This window comes from Erithacus rubecula, assembly GCF_903797595.1.
Source record: "Erithacus rubecula genome assembly, chromosome: 15".
Taxonomy (NCBI): Eukaryota; Metazoa; Chordata; class Aves; order Passeriformes; family Muscicapidae; genus Erithacus; species Erithacus rubecula.
Window position 1 is genome coordinate 17,608,130 of NC_136667.1, and position 22,394 is coordinate 17,630,523.

At 42.0% G+C, this 22,394-nt stretch overlaps 1 protein-coding gene across 1 annotated transcript in view; it reads right to left on the reverse strand.

The window, feature by feature from the left end:
* Positions 1–10,278, reverse strand: part of LOC306808406 (homeobox protein CDX-1-like) — a gene marked incomplete at its 5' end in the record, with an annotated part of 13,378 nt that extends 3,100 nt beyond the window's left edge. Inside the window, 2 exons of the mRNA XM_079318978.1 lie at positions 214–359; positions 9,846–10,278. Of these exons, the coding sequence (XP_079175104.1) occupies positions 214–359; positions 9,846–10,278 (579 nt within the window). The remainder of the gene's footprint in view (positions 1–213; positions 360–9,845) is intronic.
* Between the last annotated feature and the right edge of the window lie 12,116 nt (positions 10,279–22,394).

The window sequence follows — 22,394 nt, forward strand, 5'->3', positions numbered from 1 at the left end:
GTGATGTGCTTTAGCTCGTGTTTCTCAGAATGGGAAAAAGTTGGTGTTTGCATTTCCTGGGTTATTGCACAGCTCTAGTTCTGGTTCTGCTGCAAAGGGAACCCAGTGTTTGGTTACTGGCATTAACATTTCTCTGCTCTTTACCATACAGTCATCTCCTCAGCAGCAATCAGCAATTCAAAGGAAAGCCTGGATGGGTGATCCATACTCTACCTGTCTCTCGGATAGTCTTAGGTTTGCAGCAAGTTCAGACTTCCTCCTGATTGTAATGTATCTGTTGTAATGAAACTCCTTCTCTAATTCTAATCTCTGATGATCTGTGTAAACCACTCGGTACTTCTCTCTCGTTCTTGTTTTACCTGTTTTGAAAGAAGAACACATTGCTTCAAGCTAGAATTTTTTCACTTTAGTAACACAAAATATCTGGCTTTACATTTGAAAATATCTGGGGGGATTTTAGACCTGATTCTCTATGCACTTACCCAGAGCAACTCCCTTAACTCAGTCTTGATTTACAACACAAGAGGTTCATACCATCAGATATTAGGTTTGCTCCTTAGTAAATAGATAATAAACTGCTTCTCGTGTTCTTTATCACCCCTGTGTTATCATTTGGGAAAGAGAAAGCATTCCTGGTGAGAACAAGGAGCCAGGAAACCTGGGTTCTGTTCCCAGCTCTGCTGCAAGCTTCCTGCCTGGTGTTGAATTGCTCTTGTCTCTGTCCCTAGAGCTGACACTCTTACCTGCCTCAGAGAAAACTGTGAAGGACATTTTACTGCACAGGAAACACTGAGAGCTTCCAAAGTTCCTCACTTCTTGTTGCTAGAAAAAATCCCACAACGTTGTGATTGTTACTGCAATTTGGAGGTTGTGTTTTCCTGTCAAGTCTGGCACAATCTGCCCACGACCTGATAACAGCACAGGGAACAGTAACATAGATTTTCAGATGACAGTTCATAAAAAAGAGAAAGGGCAAGCAATAATACTCCACAATGGGCAGGGAACTGCAGCATCTGCTGTTTTAGGAGCAGCATTGCTGCCTCCCTTCAGCTGTGGGTGCAGCTGAGTAGAGCAGACACAGCTCAGCAGCATCCAGGGCATTAAAAGGCAATGGCAGATGACAGGAGCCAGGGAACACAGATGCAAGGAGCTGAAATTTTATGGATTCCATACGGGGTCATTTCTGAGAACAGAATGTGTGGCTGCTCTGGAGGAAAGCTGAGAACGGGAGAGGCTGGTTCCCTTCCTCTGTGGTTTATGCTCACATTAGGCAATCAATATATTGGAGATCAGCACCTGCTTAAAGCAAAAGCCTGAGGTCTTCCCACTTTTTTAACAGATTGGATCATTATTGTGTTAAGACCAATGTTGTCATCTTTGCTGAGCATAATCTTTCTAATTTTTGGTGTTTCCTTGTTTACCTGTATTTATATGGACATTCCTTGAGATGTGCCTAATTAGCCAGTGAATTATCTGGGACAGGAAATATATTTTCAGTATTTTTTTTTCTCTGTATCCCATTGTGGTTCTGGAGGTTGTGAATTTGTCCCCTCAGTGGCCACTGCAGCAGAAGAGCCTCCCCAGGTTTTCCCAGGTGATGCACAGAACTCGAGGTGTTTGTACCTGTACCCATCTGCTATTGCTGCAGGTGTCCTGTGGCTTTGCACAACAGCTCCTGTTTGCTTACAGAGCCTTTTCTGACAAGGTTATAGGAACACCAAACTCCTCAAAAAACTGCTGCCACAAACTCCTGATGATTACACTCTAATAAGAGCAGGTAATTTTGAATACTCCTGAGCCATCAGCTTTCCCTGGCTGGAGAGGGGAGCTGGAGAGATCATCTCTCAGTGCTGCCAAAGGCCTGATTCCCACCCAGCCCCTCCTTCCTCCTCCCCTTGCTTTTGAAGTTTCAAAGCACCCAAAAATCAGAATTCAGCATACAGGACTACAGCAAAATCTTGGGTTCATGTTTTTCACCATCTATGGAAGGAGATGTGGTGTCTCAGTTTTTTATGGAACATATTTAAAGTTGGCATTGCCTTCCACTTGCCATGCACACCATATAGAGGCACTTTCACGTCTTCCAGTATTTGACAGCCAGGACTTTGCTGTTTCTAAGAATTTTTGGCTCACCAACCTATTGCTTTCATTAGAAGTTTCTTCAGGCTCTGCTCCTCTTTGTGGTATTTGTATAGAACCCAGAGGCAGAGTTGGTGAGCACTGGAAGTTTTGGGCAGTGCAATGCTGTAAATAAATCCTTTTATAGCCTGGATGGGGATGATTCTGGCTCACCCTACAAAAAAAGGGGTTCTCTAGGACTCTCCCAAGGCTTGTAGAACCAAGTCTTCATTAGAATTTGGTCCTTCAGCTTCCATGTTCCAACCCTGGAGGAGCATCCTTTTAAAATGCTCTGGACATCATCCAACTCTTCCTAAGACCATCAGCCTGATTACTTGGAATATTTCAATAGGGGAAATTGGTGTGGGATTGCTCCTTAGACTGTGGTCTCTGCTCAATCCATGCAGCCAAACTCTCCTTTGTCTCAAATCTGTTACCTGCCTGGGAAGGTGCTGCCTGGCTGGGGAGGATGTCCAGGACATTCTCATTCACTGACATTTCCAGCACTGTGAAACTGCAGTGGAGGCAGAATTAGCCCAGTGAGGTTTACACTGATAATCAAGTGAAAAGTGCTGCTCATTTTACAACATTAAGGTAAGAATTGTAGAGTCTCTAAGGAGCAGCAGTGATTCAGTTCAGTCCACATAAATACCAGGACATTTGTTTTCCTTCACTAGAAGTGTAAATTGTTTGTTTAACATATGGTCACCTGTGGTGCTTTAATGCCTCACTCGATATTTTTTAACTTTTGATCTCTCTCTAACTGGTGGTTTGGTTAAGGGTTTTTTTTCTTCTTCAAATGAGAATTTGGGGTCATTCTATGGGACAAAATGTTTAACATGTTTCCTTAGTGTCCTTTGTGTTGTTAAGATGGAGTACACAAAAGAGCAACAAGGTGATCTTATCTTGACCTCTGTTCTCATTCAGAAGGCACAGACAAATATCAAATGTTCCTCTATTGCCAAAACAAAGTAGTAAACTTCAAGAAAAACCTTCCTGTTTCTGGTTTTAAGTGCTTCAAGCTTATTTAACCTGAATAGGAGAGGGTTGTGGTTTGATTTTCTTTTTTCTTTTTTAGCTGAAGAAGAAATTAAATGTACATGGAAAACAGAACTTTCTCTATAAGATCCTTTATTTCTGTATGAGTAACTCCAAGATTTTTTTAGTGGAATTGATAATATCTGAATTCTCTTTGAAGGAAGATTGGGAACTTTGACATCTAATTCCTTAAGAAAATAATTAAAAAATTTAAAAGCAAAAATAAGGAAGTGTTGAGAAATACTCCAACAAAAATTCTCAGATGTGTCACATAAATATTGTCTTGAATAATTTGATTTTTTTTTCTGTGTAAAGTAATACTGTCTGTGAGAGACAAGAGACAGTGGGAGCTGAAATCTGCCAGAGTCTTCCAAGAGTTACTTTTAGCTCTGGCAGAGCCATGTTTTAGTTTGTTAGTCCTTTACTCTCCTTGATGTCAGTGAGAGTTCTTCCTACTGCATTTGTTGGAATTAGTCTGCACATGGCATTTCCTTTCAAAGGCAAAGCACACTTTTATTTGCCAGAGTTAACAAACAGCAGCAACAGAACCCATCCCTAAACTGTTTGGGACTTTAGCTTCTAAATTCCATCTGTTAGAGCAGATCCACTGCACTGTGTTCTGCAGATCTACTGGCTTTAATTTTAATTGTGTTTTATTTCCAGGAGAAATATCACCTGAGTAAAATTTGAGGTAGTACTAATGGATTCACCCCATAGACAGTGGGAGGATGTTCTTCACTTCTCAATAAATAATGGCAGAATTCAATGATGCAATGATAAAAGTCCTTGTATTAGTCCAATTCTTTAGTGAAATCCTGTATATTTTCCTCACTTAGGTGAGTGAAATAGCCAACATTTGACTTTGTACCATTTTAATTAATCTTTTGTTAGTGGCAGGTTAAAATTGTAATCAGCAATACTGTGTCAGTTCTGCAGGGACTGTGTTCTGCCATGGACAGTAGAGTTGTGCTTGGAGAGGTTATTGGTGCTTGGGTGGAAGAGAAACTAAACAAAAGGGCTTTGAAGCAGCTACCTTTGCAGCCTGCCTGCCTTTGTGCTGAGGGAGTGGATTTCCTGCGTTTAATGACCTAGAGAAGAAGAGGGAGTTTTGTCAAAACCCTCTTTTGCACTAGTGGCTGCTGAGGAGTGCCTTTGGAGCAGTGAGAAATCAGACATTTCAGAGCTGGAAATCTTTTAGTGGGATATAGTTTAACAATGCTCTTCCATTCTGGCAATTTTTGTGACTGGCCAAGTTTTGAGTTGGGGGAAGGGAACAGCTTTCCCATTGGTCATAAAATTCACAGAGTATTTCTTCTGAAGACAATAAAGCTGGGAGAAGGCCTCTTTATTTGCTGTGAAAATCATCACCCTTTCCGGCAATATAACTCCTGAAGAAAGGAGGGAGAAGGAAGAAACAAGAGTGCATATCAAAGCAAAGTGAAGTGTTAAAAGGGTCTGTTGCCTCAATATGACAGATAGGCCTCAAAACCTCAGACAATGTAGGCCAGGAAAGGAAAAAAAAAAAAAACCCACCATCGGACCTCACAACTAGTTTACAAAGCAAAATAAATTAGCATTAGAACCAGCCCTGGGATCTCTTTCAGAGCCTCCTCTCTTAACTTTTCAGGAATATTCTGCAGGCACTGAAAGCAGCATCTTTCATAAAATCCAGAAGGCACCTGAAGGTGTCCCTGATAGTGTGGGATTACTGTGGGATTGCTGACAAACCACTGCAGCCTGGATTCCAGGGTTTAGCAGTGTTTCAGAAGAAGTTATGTCTGTCCTTGGTGACTGAAATCCTCCTTAAATCATCCCAGAAACGTGAAACAGCTTCAACCATATGATCAGTTCCCACCTGCATCTCTCTGTTTCTTTGGTATTAAAAAACTGATGTTAATTTTTGAGTTTATAAAGATATAGACTGACAGAGATCAGAGTTTTGTTTAGGACTGTACTTACATATTTTAAAAGTGTAGGAAAAATAAGGGGCAAATTCTCCTTGACTTAAGTCAGTAATTTAACTGACTTAATTGAAGTTGTGAAGCAGAAATAATTTTAAATAAGTTTTGAAGACAAAGGTTGTGCTGCACATGATGTTCTGTAAAGCTAAATTGAAGAAACCCCAACAGGCAGTGCATTAGAAAATGTGACATAGATCCAATCCTGTATAATATTCCTGCCAGGAACCTTGGTGTGATGATTAGGTGTCCTGGTCCTGTGCATTACTGCAAAGTTAGGTGCTAAAGGTTTGTGAAACTCTGTAAAATTCTGTGTTTGTCTTTTGTGCTGCACCTTGCTCATCTTGTCTTTTGTACATGCTCAGATTGCTCATGTTGAAAAATTCAGAATAGTATCACAGAATTGAAACCTTTCAACAGACTCCAATTTTCCCTTCTGTTTTCAATTTTGGACATGTTCTGCTATTCTGGAATAAAGCTCATTGGCCAAATTCTGTTCTTCCCTTTGCTGGTGTAAACTTTTCTACTCATCTTCATCATGCAGATGGAATTGGATCCAAAGCAGAGTCATTTTTTTTCTCTTTAAGCAATGACTGGACAGGCAGAAGCACCCAACCTGCAGAAAATGTAGGTGGATTTCTGAGTGGCAAACCAGGGGAAATCCCATTGCCAATGACTGTATAGACTAAAAGGAAAGTGATTAAATGAGATTTTCCCCAAGTGTTATATGTTCTTTAGCATTCAGCATTTTACAGGAATGACCTCTAAAGATACTTGTTCCTCTTCCTTAGGTTTGAGGGAATAGAACTCCTTCCTTCAAAGACTAAGTGTGATACATTTACAGTGCCTTTAGTCATGATGCTCTCAGTTCTCCTGCCATTAGCAGCAGAAAACTGTCTTCATGTCTGCAGAGTAAATTTTTATTGAAGAAGAATGATAGGAGAGTTGTCATCTACAGGAAAATGAAATCTCACCTCTAAATCAGTTTACCTGTTTCAAAACTTGTCCCCACCCTGTTTTATGGTAACATAACTGCAGATCTTAAGGTGCACTTTCAGCTTTGTGAGCAAATTCTCCTGGGAGTTCACTGCTCAAACTCAGTGTTTTGGGCACACTCTTACCACAGGTGTGTGTTGTTTTCTCACACAGTCATAAAGTCAAGTCTACTCCTGTGTGAGTGATGACACAGCTCCATAAAAATCCTGAAATCAACAGGACGAGATTTGTAGCTTCTTCTAAGGTGGTTTTATTCTACTTTCCATCAAAGAATTAGCCTGTAATTATGTTTTGTGTGTGTGTGTGTGGAATTGCCACCTCACATTTCTAGCTGTGGCTTTGTTCTGTTCTGTCACAATTGCTCCTTGTCCTGGCTGTGCTCACCCTCTCCAGGGGAAGTAAGGAGACAGGAGCAGTGTAAGGGTTAGTGGAGTCTTTTCTCTCAGTGTCTGTGGCTGAAAATCCTGAGTACTCAGTGCTTCCTCCTTCAAGTGTTCTGAGTCAAAACACATTGGCTTTTTTTCCTGTGTCCTCAACACCCTGAGGAGTGCAGAGACAAGGATTCTACGTGCTCTGCATTGAGGATCCAACCCCAAACCCTGCAGTGCCAAGGCAGGGCCAGACACTCAGCCATCCTTCAGTCAGAGACACAAGGATGCATGAAAGTCTCAGCAGGACTTTGCTGCAGGAAATGCATTCTAGTGGTATTAAATCAGGATGGAAATCTCACATTAAATACTAAGATCTTCCAGAGGTTTCAGGGAACCTCACAATTGTCACTTCACATCAGTTGAACACATGGTTCTACACTGGTGTTGTTTTAAAAGTTACAGAGTAAAACATGAAATAATTTCTTCCTTTGTTTCAGGTTAGTTGTAGATAACAGTATCAAGGACCTAGAGGGCATGAGGCAGTGGTAGACATTGCAATAAAGTGTTTTTTTGTCATCTGTCAGGACATGAGGCCACAAAGGACCAGTAAGAGAAGAAAACCATGAAATCTCTGGAGATGGGAATGCCACAGATTCAGGGCCTTGCTCCAAGCCAGACTACTCAAAGTGAGTGAACCTTTAGCAAGGATCTCTCCCAGTCTTAAAAGGATAAGATCACAGGAATGTTTCTTGCACACTTCTGAGAATATCTTGCAAGAATTACTTGCTTTAATAATTATTGTTTTCACAGTGAAATGTTATTGGTAGTATTAATATTGATAATTAGTGCTTTGCAGCATGTAATGAATAAATAACAAAATTAATTTGTCTAAATGATTTCTGTTGTGATCACCTCAGGTAAGTCTGAGCATCATTTTTTTCATAATTAAGAACAGTGGTTTGTATCTATTCACAGGGAATAAGGAAAGCTAATAAATAATAAGTGTGATTCCTTCATTCTTGCAACACCAAACCTTTACTGAAATTCCCAAAGGTTTTGTAGAGACAGAGGGATAATGCTCAGTGAACAGAGACAGCTTTAAGGATGTGAAAAGAATTGGATTCCATCTAAGAAAATGATGAGGGGTTTAATCATGATCCAGCAAGCAACATTTGCAGTGAGCCTGGTGACGCACCTGAAATCACTGCTACACCTGCCTGCACAGAACCAAACTCACTCAGGTGCTGTCCTAGAGCTGACACTGCTGCAAGGGAAAATGTTTTGAATGTTTTTTTTTTTTTTTTTTGGGAAACCGTGAAGGACAACAGTGCTCTTGCTTTTAAACAGAAAAAGAGAAAGGATAAGGAGTGAAGGAAGAGAAAGGAACCAACTCTAATGAAACAGATCTGCTGGCTCTGAGCCTGCCTGGCCTAGCAGAAAAACTAATTATATATAAAGAGAGAAAGAAGCAGCAGGAGAATTCCTTCTGTGGATTTTTCCCTAAAGCAGCTCTCAGTAGCTTTTCAATGGAGCTTTCCACTGGCCCATGGGCATTTGGAGGATCTGTCCCTGTGGTATGCTGATTTCTCCAGTTCTGGACACAGATGTGCTCAAAATCTTGTTAGACCTCTCCAGAAAGGAGACACTCCCAGCTCTCCTGTGAGTGCTCTGACCTTTGCAGGCTTCAAATTTGGGAAGTGACAAATCACTAAGTGCTTCTTGTGCAGCAATTAGAATGTGATATTTTATATTATGTGTGTGTATATATATCTAGATGTGTGTGCTGTATCAATCTAGCCCAGTGTCCCAGTATCAAAGGGACAGCACAGAACAAATCAGGCCTTGCTCCCTTGGTGTCATTGGAATGCACAAAGCAGGTAAGGAAGGGATGAGGAGCTGTGGATTTTTTAAGCCAGGTTTTACCATCTGTAAATCCCACAATTAGTGAGCAATTTTGTTGCCCTTGTAAGGACTCCTCAAAATTAAGCTGCAAGGTTTTTTTTTCAAAACAGGCCCTCTTTTGTTTTTTCTTGGATAATATTCTGTGAAGAACAAATATTATTTTTAAAATATACACTTTTTTTTATCTCCCAAATTCTTATTCACACAGAGCAACAGCATTTTCTGATTGTTCTGTTGCATTCTGTAAACTCTCTATGAACTAAAGTTGAGTTCAGAAGGAGTGAAGAGGACTCTGCCCATGCAAATTTGATGCATTATTTTAATACAGACAACTTTTCTATGCAGTTATTTCAATTTTCTAATGTCTGTTAAAAGTAATTTATTTTCCACCAGAGTTTGAGTCAGTCCCTGCTTTGAAGACTTTTATTTACAGACACGTGTGGAGGGAGGGAGAGAAAGGGAAGAAACCTGCAAGAATGCAGCACTGAAATACTGGGAGCATCTCTTTAGGGGAGGAATTGAGTATCCCTAATTTCTACTGATCTCAGTGCATGTCAAAGCTGCTCAGCACCTCAGAGGATCAAATACTGTGATACAGCAGATTATGCCTCTGTTCTTTTCAGGCAGTTTTCCCTCTTTTTCTTCTCCTCTTTCTTGTTTAATGGTTTTTTCATATCCAGGGTGCAGATTTTTGTTTTAGGGATGCTCAGTATTTATATTTTTTCTCTTGTTCCTCCTCCCAATCAAACAAAACCTTTCCCTCAAGATTCATGGCTGATTTTTACTGCTTAAGTACAATTGAAGAATTGTGTTGTACTCCTTGAGTGCCATGCAGCAAAGCCTGATCTGTGGCTGTATTACCAGGCTGTGTTACCATGGATCTTTGTATTCCTGCATATTCTGAGAGCTACTACTACAAAGTGAAGCAAGCCTTTCCTTATCATGCCTGTTTTTAAGGCATTGACTCATTGTTTGATCTTGCAGATCTCATTTCAGCTTTCTGAGGTTTGGAAGGGCTGTTTCTGGAAGAAAGCCTTACTGCCACCCCCCTGCTGTGCATATTTGACTTGAACTTTTCCTAGGTATTCCAAAACTTGAGGAAAGTAAGTAAAGAATAGGTGATGGTGAATACAATATTTTCTGTTTCATCCCAAAACCAACTATTGAATATCACAAACTCTAAAAACCATATCTGAAGTGAGAAGTGAAAGGACATTGCTTTTCATTTCCCACAGGATTAAAGGTCAAGCAAGAAACATAAGAAATAATCAACTGATCAAAGCCAGCATCCAATAATTGAACCAATATTTAACTGCTAGAAAGAGAATCCTTCAGAGCAATCAGGATCTTTATTAATCTGAATCCTTCCCTGTGAACAGGCAACCTGGCAAAACCCCCACAAATGACACAACAACAAGTAAAAAAAATCTCTTCTCAGCACAAAACCTCCATGCCCTCCTACCTGTGGAAGTGGATTGCACCGTTTTCCTCATCCACTCATAAGAGCTGTGCCTTTGGCTGTTGGGAGAGATGTGCTGGCCGTGGCTGGTGTCTGCAGGAGGTAAGGGCGCAGCAGCAGCGGGGTGCAGGGAGCTGAACTCGGCAGAGCTGTAGGAGCCCTGGCCAGGGGACGAGCCATTGATGTGGGCAGCGGGCAGGGCGCTGGAAGGGCCTGGGCCGTAGGCGCCCCAGTCCTCGCGCTGGGGGCCGTAGGGGGAGCCCCAGGCTGGCGCTGGCTGCCCGTGGCTGTCCAGGGCTGGCACCGGGTGGTATCCCATGTAGTCGGGGTAGGCTGGAGCAGACACGAAGTTTTGCACGGGCAGGTTGTTGCTGGTGCACCTTGCGGAGCCCGGATACATGCTGGTGTCTTTATCCAACAGATAGCTCACGTACATGATGCTCACAGCCTGCCTTTGTCTCGCTGGGACATCCTGCTCCTCGCAGGGTTTGTTTGATCTCCCTTCCCCTCCTCTTTCTTTCTCTCTTTTCTAGCCCAGCCTGGCTCTATAAATGACTCCTGCTAGCCCTGATGTCCCTTTACTACACATGATTAACAATGGTTTTACCAGGTGCTGGTGGTAACAGTTTACTAAGGTCCTGCCTGATGTCACAGATAACTGCCTGCCCCAAAATTACATTTGCATTCAAATGAAGGGCTGCCCATGCAGGCAACCCCACCTTGCTGCTAGTTGCAGTGCTTCCTTTCTCACAGATCTTTATGTATTGCCAGCCCCGTTCTTTACTTTGAGAATGTGGTTTGAAATCCCGTGGTCTTCGAGCAGAGCTGAGCACGTAGTTAACCATAACTCTTCAAGCAGTAGAATGCGTATTTTTCTTGAGCAGTGCATGTCAGGATCTCACTTCAAGCACTCAGAGTGACTCAAAGCCTGGTGTCTGCTGGTCCAGTAGTAGTTCTGCTCCAATGTGCTCTATTTTTTTTTAAACTAAAACCAAAGGAGCAGTTCAGTGTTTAACTGCAGCTCTTACAGAGCTCCTCACATGAGCACTCTTCTTGACTTCAGCTCTTCATCTGTGTGGGAGAGCACTTAGAAACCACAGTAATCCCGGTGATTTTACCATTACAAAGGATATACAAGAAGTCTCATAGTCATTTTGAGCATTTGTTCATACGAATAGTCTTGTTGATGTTAGCAAGCTATTCATGAGCTGGCTGCTTGCCACAGCGATTGAAGTTCCTCTATTCCAACCTCCAACATTCACAGAAAGGGAATCTGTTATTGAGAGAATGCAGAATTTGTCACTTTCCCTGTGCTTATGTCTTGGTTGTGATATTGAAATGAGTGATAGTTTTCCCTGAAGGTTTTTTTTTTTTTGTTCTCATTTCTGCACTTCTTCACAATAAGTAACACCTTTTCTTGGAAATATGGGAACAAATTATAGCTTTTTAGCTCAGGAAAGCAGTTTACTAACTTTCAGGAGCAATCTTATGTTTGTGAGTAACAAATCCCTACGATATCATCTGTAACCAGGAGCAAGGAGAGAAAGTGTGCATTTCTTTTTTTAAACGAGATAGATACCTTAGCATTGTCTCTTAATGGGAGTTCAGCTTGTTTTCATTCCTGTTCCTTTAACGATGTGATACTTAATTGCACCTTTATTAATGGTCCGACTTGTCAAAAGGAGTTTTTCCTTAAACAGGTGCAAAGTATAATGAGTTCTTTCTTTGTTCAGAGGTGTATTTTTTCTCTGAGTCTTTTGCACTTTAACACCATTTAAACTTCCAGATTCTCGGGAGGAAGAAACGACTTCGCACACCTGACAACACTGTTGTTTCATTTAGTGAGCGAACGGTGTCCTTGGGCTGCATTCGCAACGTATTCTTGGGGCTGGAGTTGTGGAAAAAGCTTTTTTGACTGATGATTTCTGAAGCACAGCTACCTGCACAGAGTATTTCAGATTTTCCTGCTGTGCACTTGGGTAAAATCTGTGCTCTTTGCTTGTTTGCTTGTTTTTGGGGGCTGTTGTTTTGCCGATGTAATTGCTGAAAGGTATTTTAAAAATCATTAGGTGGTGGGAAGTTGCCAGAAGCAGTTTCTGCTGCTTGCATATGTGAGCTCACTCGCTTGCAATTTGCACATCTGTGACAGCTGGCCACTCAAAATTACCCAGCAGAGCTGCTGGGAAGGACTTCTCAAATCCAGGGGAATCAGTGATCAGTGGCTCATGGATCTGAACTGCTTAATTCTGCTGCAGCAGCAAAAGAAATCATGGTTGTCTGATTTAGAATTAGGTGACTCTAGATAACCTGTCTGCATTTAAAGTGGGATTTTTCTGTAGTGGGACCTTCCTATTTTTTAACTCGAGGGTTTTCCTGCCCTCTCAAATTTAGAGCATTGCAGTTGCTCAGTAGCTCTTGAGTGTTGAAATAGTTACAAAGAAAGATTCTTTACATCTTTTTGCTGTAAGTTGATTTCGTTTCCTTTCTTCCTCTTCAAAACTGTTGAAACCTCATCCTTGCAGGCATTTCAGTGCCTCTCCTGAGTGCAGGTGTAGCAATAAATCAGCCAGAGGAAGAAGCAGCATTTATTTGCTCCTTTACTGGAGCCCTGCAGCTGTCTGCAAAATGTTCTAATTATGTTCATTCAACAAAACTTTTCCTGTAGGCTTTATCTACCTGGAACACCCCAACACAGAGCTCTGCAGAGGGGCTGAGTTGGATCTGCTCTTGTTCAGTGTTCAGGAATTTTGGATACACCAGGCTCCAGTCATGGATTCATTCTCCCCCACTGCAGCATTGTTCCATGAGGAAATTTTGATCTGTTTTTCACAATTGTTTAATTTGTCTCATGGAACTACTGAAAGCAGTAAAATGGTGATTATTTCTGTGTATTAGAAAAATCACATAAAATATCTTTCTGATGCTTTCAATAATACATGGATATAATGACATGGAAGGAGATTGTTCCTCTTCCATGCAGCCTAAAAAAAAGGCTTTACAATCTGGGATGGTTGCACTGACAATGCTTTGCTCCTCTGGCCGCATGCTGTGCCCACAAAGCAGAAAACTGTTTCCTTTGGATTCCTGAGTACCCTAAGTTGGTCTGGCTCCAGCAAGCTGGACTTTAGCTTTGGTTAGTCCAAGCTTTTATAATTTATATAATTTCAATCTTACCTATTAGTTAAACCACAGTCATTCAACTGTAATTGCTGGAGCTATGTGAATTATCGCATATTAATATAGTTAATTTAAAACGAAATATTTTCAAAAGTTCTCAAATGCTAAGTGAATGGAAATGAGAAATCGCCCTGAGTTCTCAGGAGGGAAATGAACTTTATTGAGATGATCCTAAAACACCTTTACCCTCTGGCCTCTCTAAGATGCACTTTTCTAGTTCTAAATTTGAATGCTTTCCATCCTCTGAAGCTGGGAAATGGAGTTCATCAGAGATCCTGGACTGGAAAACATCTCTGAAGGAACCTTTATCAGGGGATGATGATGTGGGCAGAGGCCAAGCAGCAGCACTTGGATCTTCCACACTTTGATTATTCATCTTTGCTACATGAATGAGTCTCCAGAGCTTTCCTTTGTCGTGTCACAAAGGTCCCCTCCTTGTGTTTCCAAGCTGATCTGTCTCACATTTTAACCTCCTGGAATGCAGACCTTCTCCTTCACATCCCATCTTCTTACCCAGGGACTGACAGATCTCCAGTAGCTCTATTTTATTTTTCCGAGCTTTTATTTTTCTTTTTGGTCTCCTAAGAACAGCAACACCCATTTTTGGAGGCGTGCTCGCGTTGCAAGCCTGATCTCTGACTCCGGTGAAGCAATGGGGACAGCTGGTGGTCAGCTGCCTGCATGGCAGGGACCGTGACCTTATTCACATTTCACCGTTCTCAGCCTGCTCAGCTCTGTCTGGAGCAGGACTCGTGCCTGTCACACGTCCAGCTGCAGGAAGCAGCAAAGCTCCTGAAGAATCCTGCCTTGGAATTCTGGATATGTTACAGGGATTTTTAAATGCTCTGCTGTTTGCTTAATGGTAACATCTCTCCTTTGAAACCTGAAGTGGGCTATTATGGAATATGGCTTTTAAAAATTAACTTTTGCGAGGAATTTTCCGGGCTGAAAAGGTCTGAAAGGTGCTGCAATACCGAGTGGGATTGCAGAGCAGTGGCAGAGCTGGGTGTGAGCAGGCAGGACACTCCTGCCATCCACAGGGCTGGAATGTCACATCCACTGCACACCAGGGAATGGTCTCAGGGGGTGATGACAGCGAGGAGCCAAGAGCAGGACTGTGATATTTTAATCTTGTATTCTCTAAAGAGTACCTGGGCTTCAAATGTATTTTCTTTGTTAATCAGTGGATATGCTCTTAAAATAATACCCCGAACTTCCAGCTAACATATGCTGACAAGTGTAGCCTTTAGGATGGCTACAGTAAACAGCTGTCTCACCAGAACTCTGAGAATACTCCTAGTTCTGAAAAAAAGACTCTCCTTCCCTCACTGTTGTTCTCTGTGCTTTGAATTTTAACACCTTGCAGTGTGCTGGATCTCCTTGGGCTGTGTGAGTCACAACCCTGCTGGATGGGATTGGAAGTGGTGACATTGTGGCAGCCTTAACCCGATAATTCACTGCTCCAGAACATTCCCAGAAGTGCAAACAGATCACAGCCTCTGTTCAGTGCCTGCTGCCTCACCTGCCCCTCTGCTGCCCACAGGAACAGGAGAAAAACCCATCCACCAAGAGCTGCCTTTGGTCACTTCTCACCTGGTGCACAAATCAAGTTCCAGCCCCAGGCAGAGGGGAATTCCTGCTGGCAGCTCAGTGAGCAGCTGAGTTCAGCAAAACGGGATTCAGCATTCCCATCTGGGAATTTATGTTTGTGGGATTTATGTTTGTGTGTGTGTGGTTAACCCTTCTCTGCTGCTGGAAACCCCCCTGGCTGCAGCAGCTTGAAATTTAGAAGGGAACTGGGTTATATTTTAATATTAGGGCTGCTGAATCGTGTCTGGGGGAATTCTTTACCTTTGGTTTTGAAAGCTCTGTGAACACCTGGCTCTAGGAGCACAGTCTGGATTTGGGCACTTGGCTGCTCAGCACAGACTGGATGTGGATTATTTTCATCGAATTCTTAACTAATAGAAAGGATTTTTATTTTTTTCTATCCGGAAGTGTGTTTTGTCTCCCCTCCTTTAGTACAGTATGGAAAATATCCCTGGATACGAGAGTGTCTCAGCATAGGTGAGGGATCCATAAGTGTCGATCCACAAGCTGTGTAATCACTGCTGAGTGAAAATCACCGCAGTGGTCTCTCCAAAGTGACAATTCCCACTAGGTGGCACTTTGAATCCATCGCACGGGCAAAACCGCGGCTGGTGGAGTACCTGAGAGCTGCCGCTCCAATTTGTACTTAGTGATTGACCAAGCTAAAAAAGGATCAATGTAGTGCTGCCTGCAGCAAGTTTCATAGCTCCGTTTAATGCCAACATTGATTAAATCCCCACCCCCAACTCCGTGTGAAGGAGCATTAGCACAGAAATTATCCCCTCTCCCAATCTCTGCATCCAGTTTTTTTCACTGCCCCACTGACTTCCCACCTCCAAAAAATAAAACCCCAAACCCTCCAAAACCCCCAAACAAACTAAAACCCTGAACCCAAAAGAAACCCCCAAAACCCCCGAGGTTCTCTGAAAAGAACCAAAAGAAACCCCAAATAAAAACAAAACCCCCAAATAACCAAGTAATCGTTTATGTTCCTGGAAATGAAACTCAATACTGTTGTGTAAAAAATTTTATGGTTTTATTTGAAGTGTGCAGATAAATGGTAACTCCCCAAACTCTGTTCCCATTGATGTTCAAGGGTCTCCTCAGAGTGGTGCAGGAATCTGGAGTTTGCACAAATAAAACAGGCCATAAATGAGGACAGAAGTGATTGCAGGAATAACAGGCAAAGAAATAAATAACCTGGAGTTGCAAAATTGCATTGGGAGTGTTTGGTTCTGTATTGTCTGACATGGGTTCAGGGTTCACAGCACCTCATAACCAATTCACTGCTACTGGTGATGCTTCTCAACCCAGACTTTGGAGTGTGCAGCTGTTTGGTGAGAGCAGAAGTGCTAAAGATACAGCACAGCAGCTGAGGAAACCTAGAGCCAGGTTTTAGCACAGCTCAGGTTCTGTTTTGCTATTGCCACATCATTTAATATTTTAATTTATGGCAATGAATCTTAAGCTGTTCAGGGGTACGACAACAAAATCCTGTTCTTCATCATGGTTTATGAACAGAGCAGCTCAAGTCAATGAGAGAATTGGACTGAGTCTCTTCCAGCTTTCTGTTAAGGACACTAATTCATGCTCAGCAGCTGAAATAGGGGTTTGTGAGCATCAAGCTTGCATATGGTTCTCTGAGTGGTTTCTAGGGTCCAAACATTACTCAGAAAACTAAAAAAAAGCCTTTCAACTATTTATGTTGGCTGTGCTCTTTTGAGGGAAGCTACTCTAAGCAGTAGGCTTGCAATTGCCATTGTTAAAAATTCATTATGGACCAGATGAGATTATTAAAAATAAATCAAATACTTTGGATTCACTTGTACTGGTTAGCTGAATATATTTCTGCAAATCCTGGTATAAAAACTCATGAGTTGGAAGCATTCGAGTTTGATGTTAAAAGCAAAACTTCCCAACATCATTCTGAGAGAAGCTCTGAAGTCTCTTTGTGTCTATACAGCTTTAAGTGCACCTGCTATGCTGCAGCAGGAGAGGGATTTAAAATAGCAATGTGTGGGTATTTAATCTGTTTACTTGGGAAGTGCCAATACCTGTGAGTGCCCCTTTGGTGGGAGCTCACTGTGCTGATCTGTCCCTCAGAACTGCAGTGAAGGTATCAAAGCAAACAGATCCAGGAGAGAACGTTTTCCAAAAGGGAAAAGGCAGAGATGCTCCTCTGCCTGCTCTTCTTGCCAAGGTGCTGGGTGTTGTTCTTAGCCCAGAACAAACTGCATGTGCAATTTACTGCTACAAGATATTCTGAACAAAGAGCTCAGGAGGAGCTGGATAAAGATGTGGTAATTGCATGAGTCACAGGCAATACAATGTTTAAAGAATCTCAATCCTTAGGCTTCAAGCTACATTGTGGTGTAGTTTTCCAGGATTGTGCAGAATGTGGTTTAATGAAGTTTCCTCTGAAGTATCTGAGTTTAAATTCTGATTATTTGGAAGACAGTATGCTTGAATAAGCACATCATTGCATTTGTTTTGCATGACAATCCTTATTTCCACTTTTACAGCTGTATAATAGTATTTCATACTTTTTACAGTGCCTGATACTCAAGATCAAAGTATTTAACAGATATTTTCTATCTTTGTACTTCTAGCAGTGGGATAAATATTTCTGTTCAAATCTAATCTTTTACACTGGGACTTCTCTGGCTGCTGAGCTGATCATGAGATAGTCTGGGGGTAGATGATTATCTGCAGAGATACTTCTAGGAAGTAATTAGAACTCCCTTGGAATAATTGCATGGAATTTGGACATTGTGAGAATGGAGAGTCGTGGTTAACAACATTTATTTGAATGTTTGCTGAGAGTAGGATCCTACATTTAATGAAATATATTATTAGAAGCTCCCTTTCATAGAATTCTCTAATAATGTTGGTTGTTTCAATGGCATTAATTCTCTGTGTGGATCTTTGCTGTGTGGACATCCTTTCCCAATGTCCTGTCATGTCCCCTTTCCTTGCAGTTCCTGAATGGGACTGAGGGTGTGGATGGAAAAAGAACCATTTATGTAATTCTAATTATTTCTGTACTATTTATTTATCTAGGATTGCTCTGACTGTAACTCTAGAGTGTTTTTTCCTGCCATATTTCCTTTTCTTGACTAGAATTATTTCTTTATTTCTCCTAAGGTGCCGGAAGGAATCCTTGAGGTCCCAAGCTCAGTATGTTCTTTTTTTTTTTGGTCTTCCAACAGGATATCCCATTTTCAAAATAAATACAGCATTTTGTTTTTGGAAAACAGGAAGGGCAGGCCATGGAATAGATGGCAATAAAGATTGTTGCTGAGATGTCCAGACTTGGAACTCAGATTTTAGCAGAAGGTGTACAGATCATGAACAGGAATCTTTCCTTTTAAAGGCTTTTAAGGAAAAGAAATTACAGCAGGAAATGCTAGATGGAATTTTCAGTCTTTCCTCTAAAGAGATGCCTTATCCTCAAACAAAGCCACTTAAAATAGGGACTGGCTTGTAAACATGAGGAGAATTCACTTGTAAAGAAGGTTTAGACATTGTCTGCTGATCAGTGCATGAATAAAAGCTAAAAAAAGTTTTTATTACACAGCAAGCAGTCAGTGCATCTTATTCCTTTGGTTGTGGTGAGGAGGTTTGGTTTTGTTCTTTTTTGTTCTTTTTTTTCCTTCTCCTACTACAGTCACGGTGCAAAAATTTAATGAGCCATCTGCTGAACCACAGTTTTGCTCTGTAAATCAACAGGGGGAAATAGCAGCCTCTTCCTTAGCAGAGCTATTCCTTAAATATGTTCAAAGTGGGATCTTTTTTATCAAAGTGCTATCACTTTTCATAATACAGCAACAATTTTAACATTTAAAGCACTTGAAAATCTCAGCTGAGGTTTAGCTCTTGTTTGGTTATTTGGAGTCACAGGGTACTGGGAGTGTTACAGGTACAGATCATCCAGGTTTTTATTAAACCATAGAAACTCCTTCATTGTCAAAAATTTCCAGGCTCACCAAATTAGAGGCAAAATGTCACATTTGATATATTAGTTGTTTTCCCATTAGCACAGTTATGTTGTGTTCATGTTGTACCTGCAGCCTGAGATGAAAACATGCTTCTCTTGCAGGCTGCACACAAATGCATCTCAGCATAGCTCCATGGACCTCTCTAAATCACACATTTGGGGGATTTCTTGTCTTGTTTCCCAGGAGTTGATGATGAGACTTTCCTCTCTTTGGGTTATGGTTTGTAATTGCAAACCTCATCTCATGATCAAATCTCACGTGTAGGAATTTTTCAAAAGTTTTGCTACAACTCAGATTTTCTCCTGTCTCATCCAAAAAATTTCATTTAGTAAAACCTGGGCTTAAATACTACAAAAAATTCCCCACTAAATCAAATGAACAGTGTGGTATAGAAATACCTCTGTAAGCCTGACTGTGCTTGTGATTACACATTTTTTGTTCCCTTGGGGGTTTTTGTCACTTTTAGATCCAAGTAGTTCTTAAAGGAAAAACTTGATTTTGCTTGCTGGACAGAGCACAACACAAATCCAGTATGGTGAGATCTTCCTTGCCCCAGAAATTGTTGGGAAGGGAGCAGTAAAGAAGCTCTGATAGCTTCAGGTAGCTAGAGAGACTGAGAAAGACCAGAGAAGAGCTGCACCTTCTCCTTGTGGCTCAGTGTAATGAATATTCCAGAATATATTTCTGATATTGCTGTTGGAAACAAGAAGGGAGCTGCACCCTTCTTCTGTTTGTAGCTGCTGAGTTGTGAGCATCAGCCACAGGGGATGAAATTGGGTTTCAAGGCATGTCCCAGTGATATTTCAGAGCCATGGATGCATCTGACTTTGGCCTCATGAATAAGCCACAACAAAAAGTGCTCCAGCTGGTGATCAGTGCTGCTTCCTCAGCAAATGATCCTGTTGCTATGAGACAACAGGGACTCTGGGCTGGCTGCAGTGGCTGGTTTGATCCAAACCCCATCCAGAAGGTTGCTCTTGCCAGATGATGCAGCCTCAGTGATTTCAGAATTTACAGACCTGCTGGAGGCTTGTTAATACATATTTCTGCTATTGGGATGTCACCAGAAATAGAAAGAACCACATTTGTGATGTAGATTTTCAAAGAGAGATGGCAAAGGAGGGGTTGGCTTTAAAATGAGATTCCAGATGGGAGAGGATCCTGCAAATGGATCAGGGAAGAGAGACTGAGGCACAAAGAGCTGCAGATCTGCTTGGAGATCTGGTGAAACAGCAGAGGGAGAGAATTTCTTTATAAATTACTCTGTAAAGTGTCAATGGGAGACTGTAAAGGAGAGGAAGGTGTTAGACTAGAAGTGCTAGACCAGAGGATACTGTAAGGGAATCTTTGAACCCCATGTAGTCTGTGAATTTGTGGTTAACACTAAGTGCTTTGAAGCTAATTATAAAACCAGCAGTGGAGCCATGACGTGTTTAAATGAGGAAGTCAAGAATGAGTTGTGGGTTTGTTAGTGTCAATAGAAGAGAGTATTTCTTCCTGCTGTTTCTGGGTCCATCAATTGAAGGTTTAAGCAAACACTGTTTTGCAATCAGACCTTTGAGCATGTAGAGTGAATTTTAGAGCTGTTGTATTTTTGAGAATAATCAGCCTGAGCTGCTTCATGCATTTCTTTGGCCATGATTTTGTCTGCTGAAATCCTAAAATAACATTGTGTCTAGGTGTGGGGAGAAAGGTAATCTGCACATCCAGGTACTGGCTGGTATCTGTCAAATCAAGGGATTGCACAGCTTGAAACACACCTGGAGTGCACAGCTCTGGAAATGGCATTCCTGAGCTTCTCTGTTTGGAGGCAGATTGGAATTCAACTACAGAAAAGATTGACAGGTCTCTGACAAGGAGACGTCATTCCAAAAGTGTGAGTGTTGTCCTCTCCACCCAAACTCACCTGCACTGTGCAACTGCTCAGAAAAACATTAGGAGGGCAAGAACTATTTCAATATATTCCTTTCTAATTTCAGCTGATACCAATGCTGCTTGAGGGAATAGGAGAGAGAAAATGAAACATTTGTAGACTGCTTTTTTAAAATTCTTCCATGCTGTCCCTTTTTATTCTCTCAGGGTTGGTATAAATATTAGCAAATTAAAAAAGGCACATTATTTTGAACTGATCCTCATTTCACAATAATTAGCAAGCTCTAATGGCCTTCAGGAAAAACCTTTTCCATTCCATTGTGTTTGATTAGAGGAGCCCAACAGGAGGAAGAAGAGAGAGCAGAACTGCTTTCTTTGCACATTTGCTGTATCATAGAGGAGATGGGAGATATTTTTTCTCCCTTCTGGTGATACTGTAAGGAAAGTAGCAGGACCAGAGTGGCTCTTGCAGGTCCCTTTTGCATCACAGTATTTAGAAAAGAAACTTCTACTTCAGAGCTTGGTAATCCTTAAAAGGTTTGTCAAGATTGCTGGAGTCCACAGCAAGTGCTCAAAATAGTTCTGCTGCACTGGCAAAAAATCATTTGCAATTACATTTCCTGTCACGCTGTGTTTGTGTGGGGGGTGTTTTTTGGGTTAGTCTTCTCACAATTAGGTAGTTCTGAGGAGTTTGAAGTGTCACTCTGAGCCTCAGGTTGTTGTTGCAGCTCTCATGAAGTGCTGTTGGGAGCAGGTGCAGATCCATGTGAGGGGAGGAACAGGCTCATTCCTTCTTTTGGAGGTGACAAGGACACTCGTACCTGTCCAGGTATGGCCTTCAGCCATGACATTTTCCAAGTGAATAATGAGGGCTGGGGATCCCAGCAGAGCTCAGGAGAGCTCGAGTGAAGAGAGGAGCCAGCAAAGCCCAAGAAATGGGGCTGAGGGCAGGTGTTACCTGTAACAAAAGCAGCTTCCTAGGCTGTATTTTCACATCATGGAAGGTCCTTTAAAAGCCATAATGAGGCTGGTCCTGGCTCAGTAGGATTTCAGCTCCAGCTGATCTGCTTGCTCCTCTGAGCTGAGTCACCTCCACATCCACCCCCTCGTTTTCCAGGGATGCTGGGATCAGCCAGGCACTGTTCCACCTGCTGCAGGCTGCTGAGAGCTCCTGTCTTACAGCCATCTTCTCACGGGGCTGGAGGCTCCTCTCCTGCTCTGTCCCCAAGGGGTGGATTCCCCACTCTGGGCTCTGTGGGTGCTGTGATTCCCCAGTTGAGGAATGAATGTCTGAAAAGCAGCAGTGCTGGACAGGGGCTGCCTCTAGCCCCAGAGTGGAACATTTCACAGCAGGATCCCACAGCAGTGCCAATTTAATGGAAAATAAAATCACTGCAGACCCCCAGGTACTGCTGAATCAGATCAGATCCCTCTGCAGTGTCACCTCTGCTGCTTGCCAGGGGGAATTGCCAGAACTGGGCAGGATTTTTGGCCTCCTTCCCCCATGGTTCCCATTCTTGTCTTTAAAGGTCAAGAGAAGCCAGCAGGGATCCTGCTGATCATCACAGAGACAGCAGTGGTAGCAATACTTTCTTTACACCTGGAAGTTTGTGCTGCATAATACCATGGCACTGTAATGCTCACCCTAGATCCTCCTCTGCTGGGAAATAGGGATACCTGGAGCTGTCCTTATGAGTTAATGGATGCAACAGGTTCTCATGGTTTGGGACTGCTTGGTCCTTATTTACTAACTGTGTGCACAGGGAGTGTGTTCACTTTTAAAGGAGAACCTGGGGTGTGATATTTGACTTGCAGGAGCAGTTTTCAGGCACTTGCCTAGAGAGCAAATCCATAAACCCAGCCTATGTTTTATGTACAGAATAGTTGTTTGCCTTTCTTTACAGCAAATCAGCTT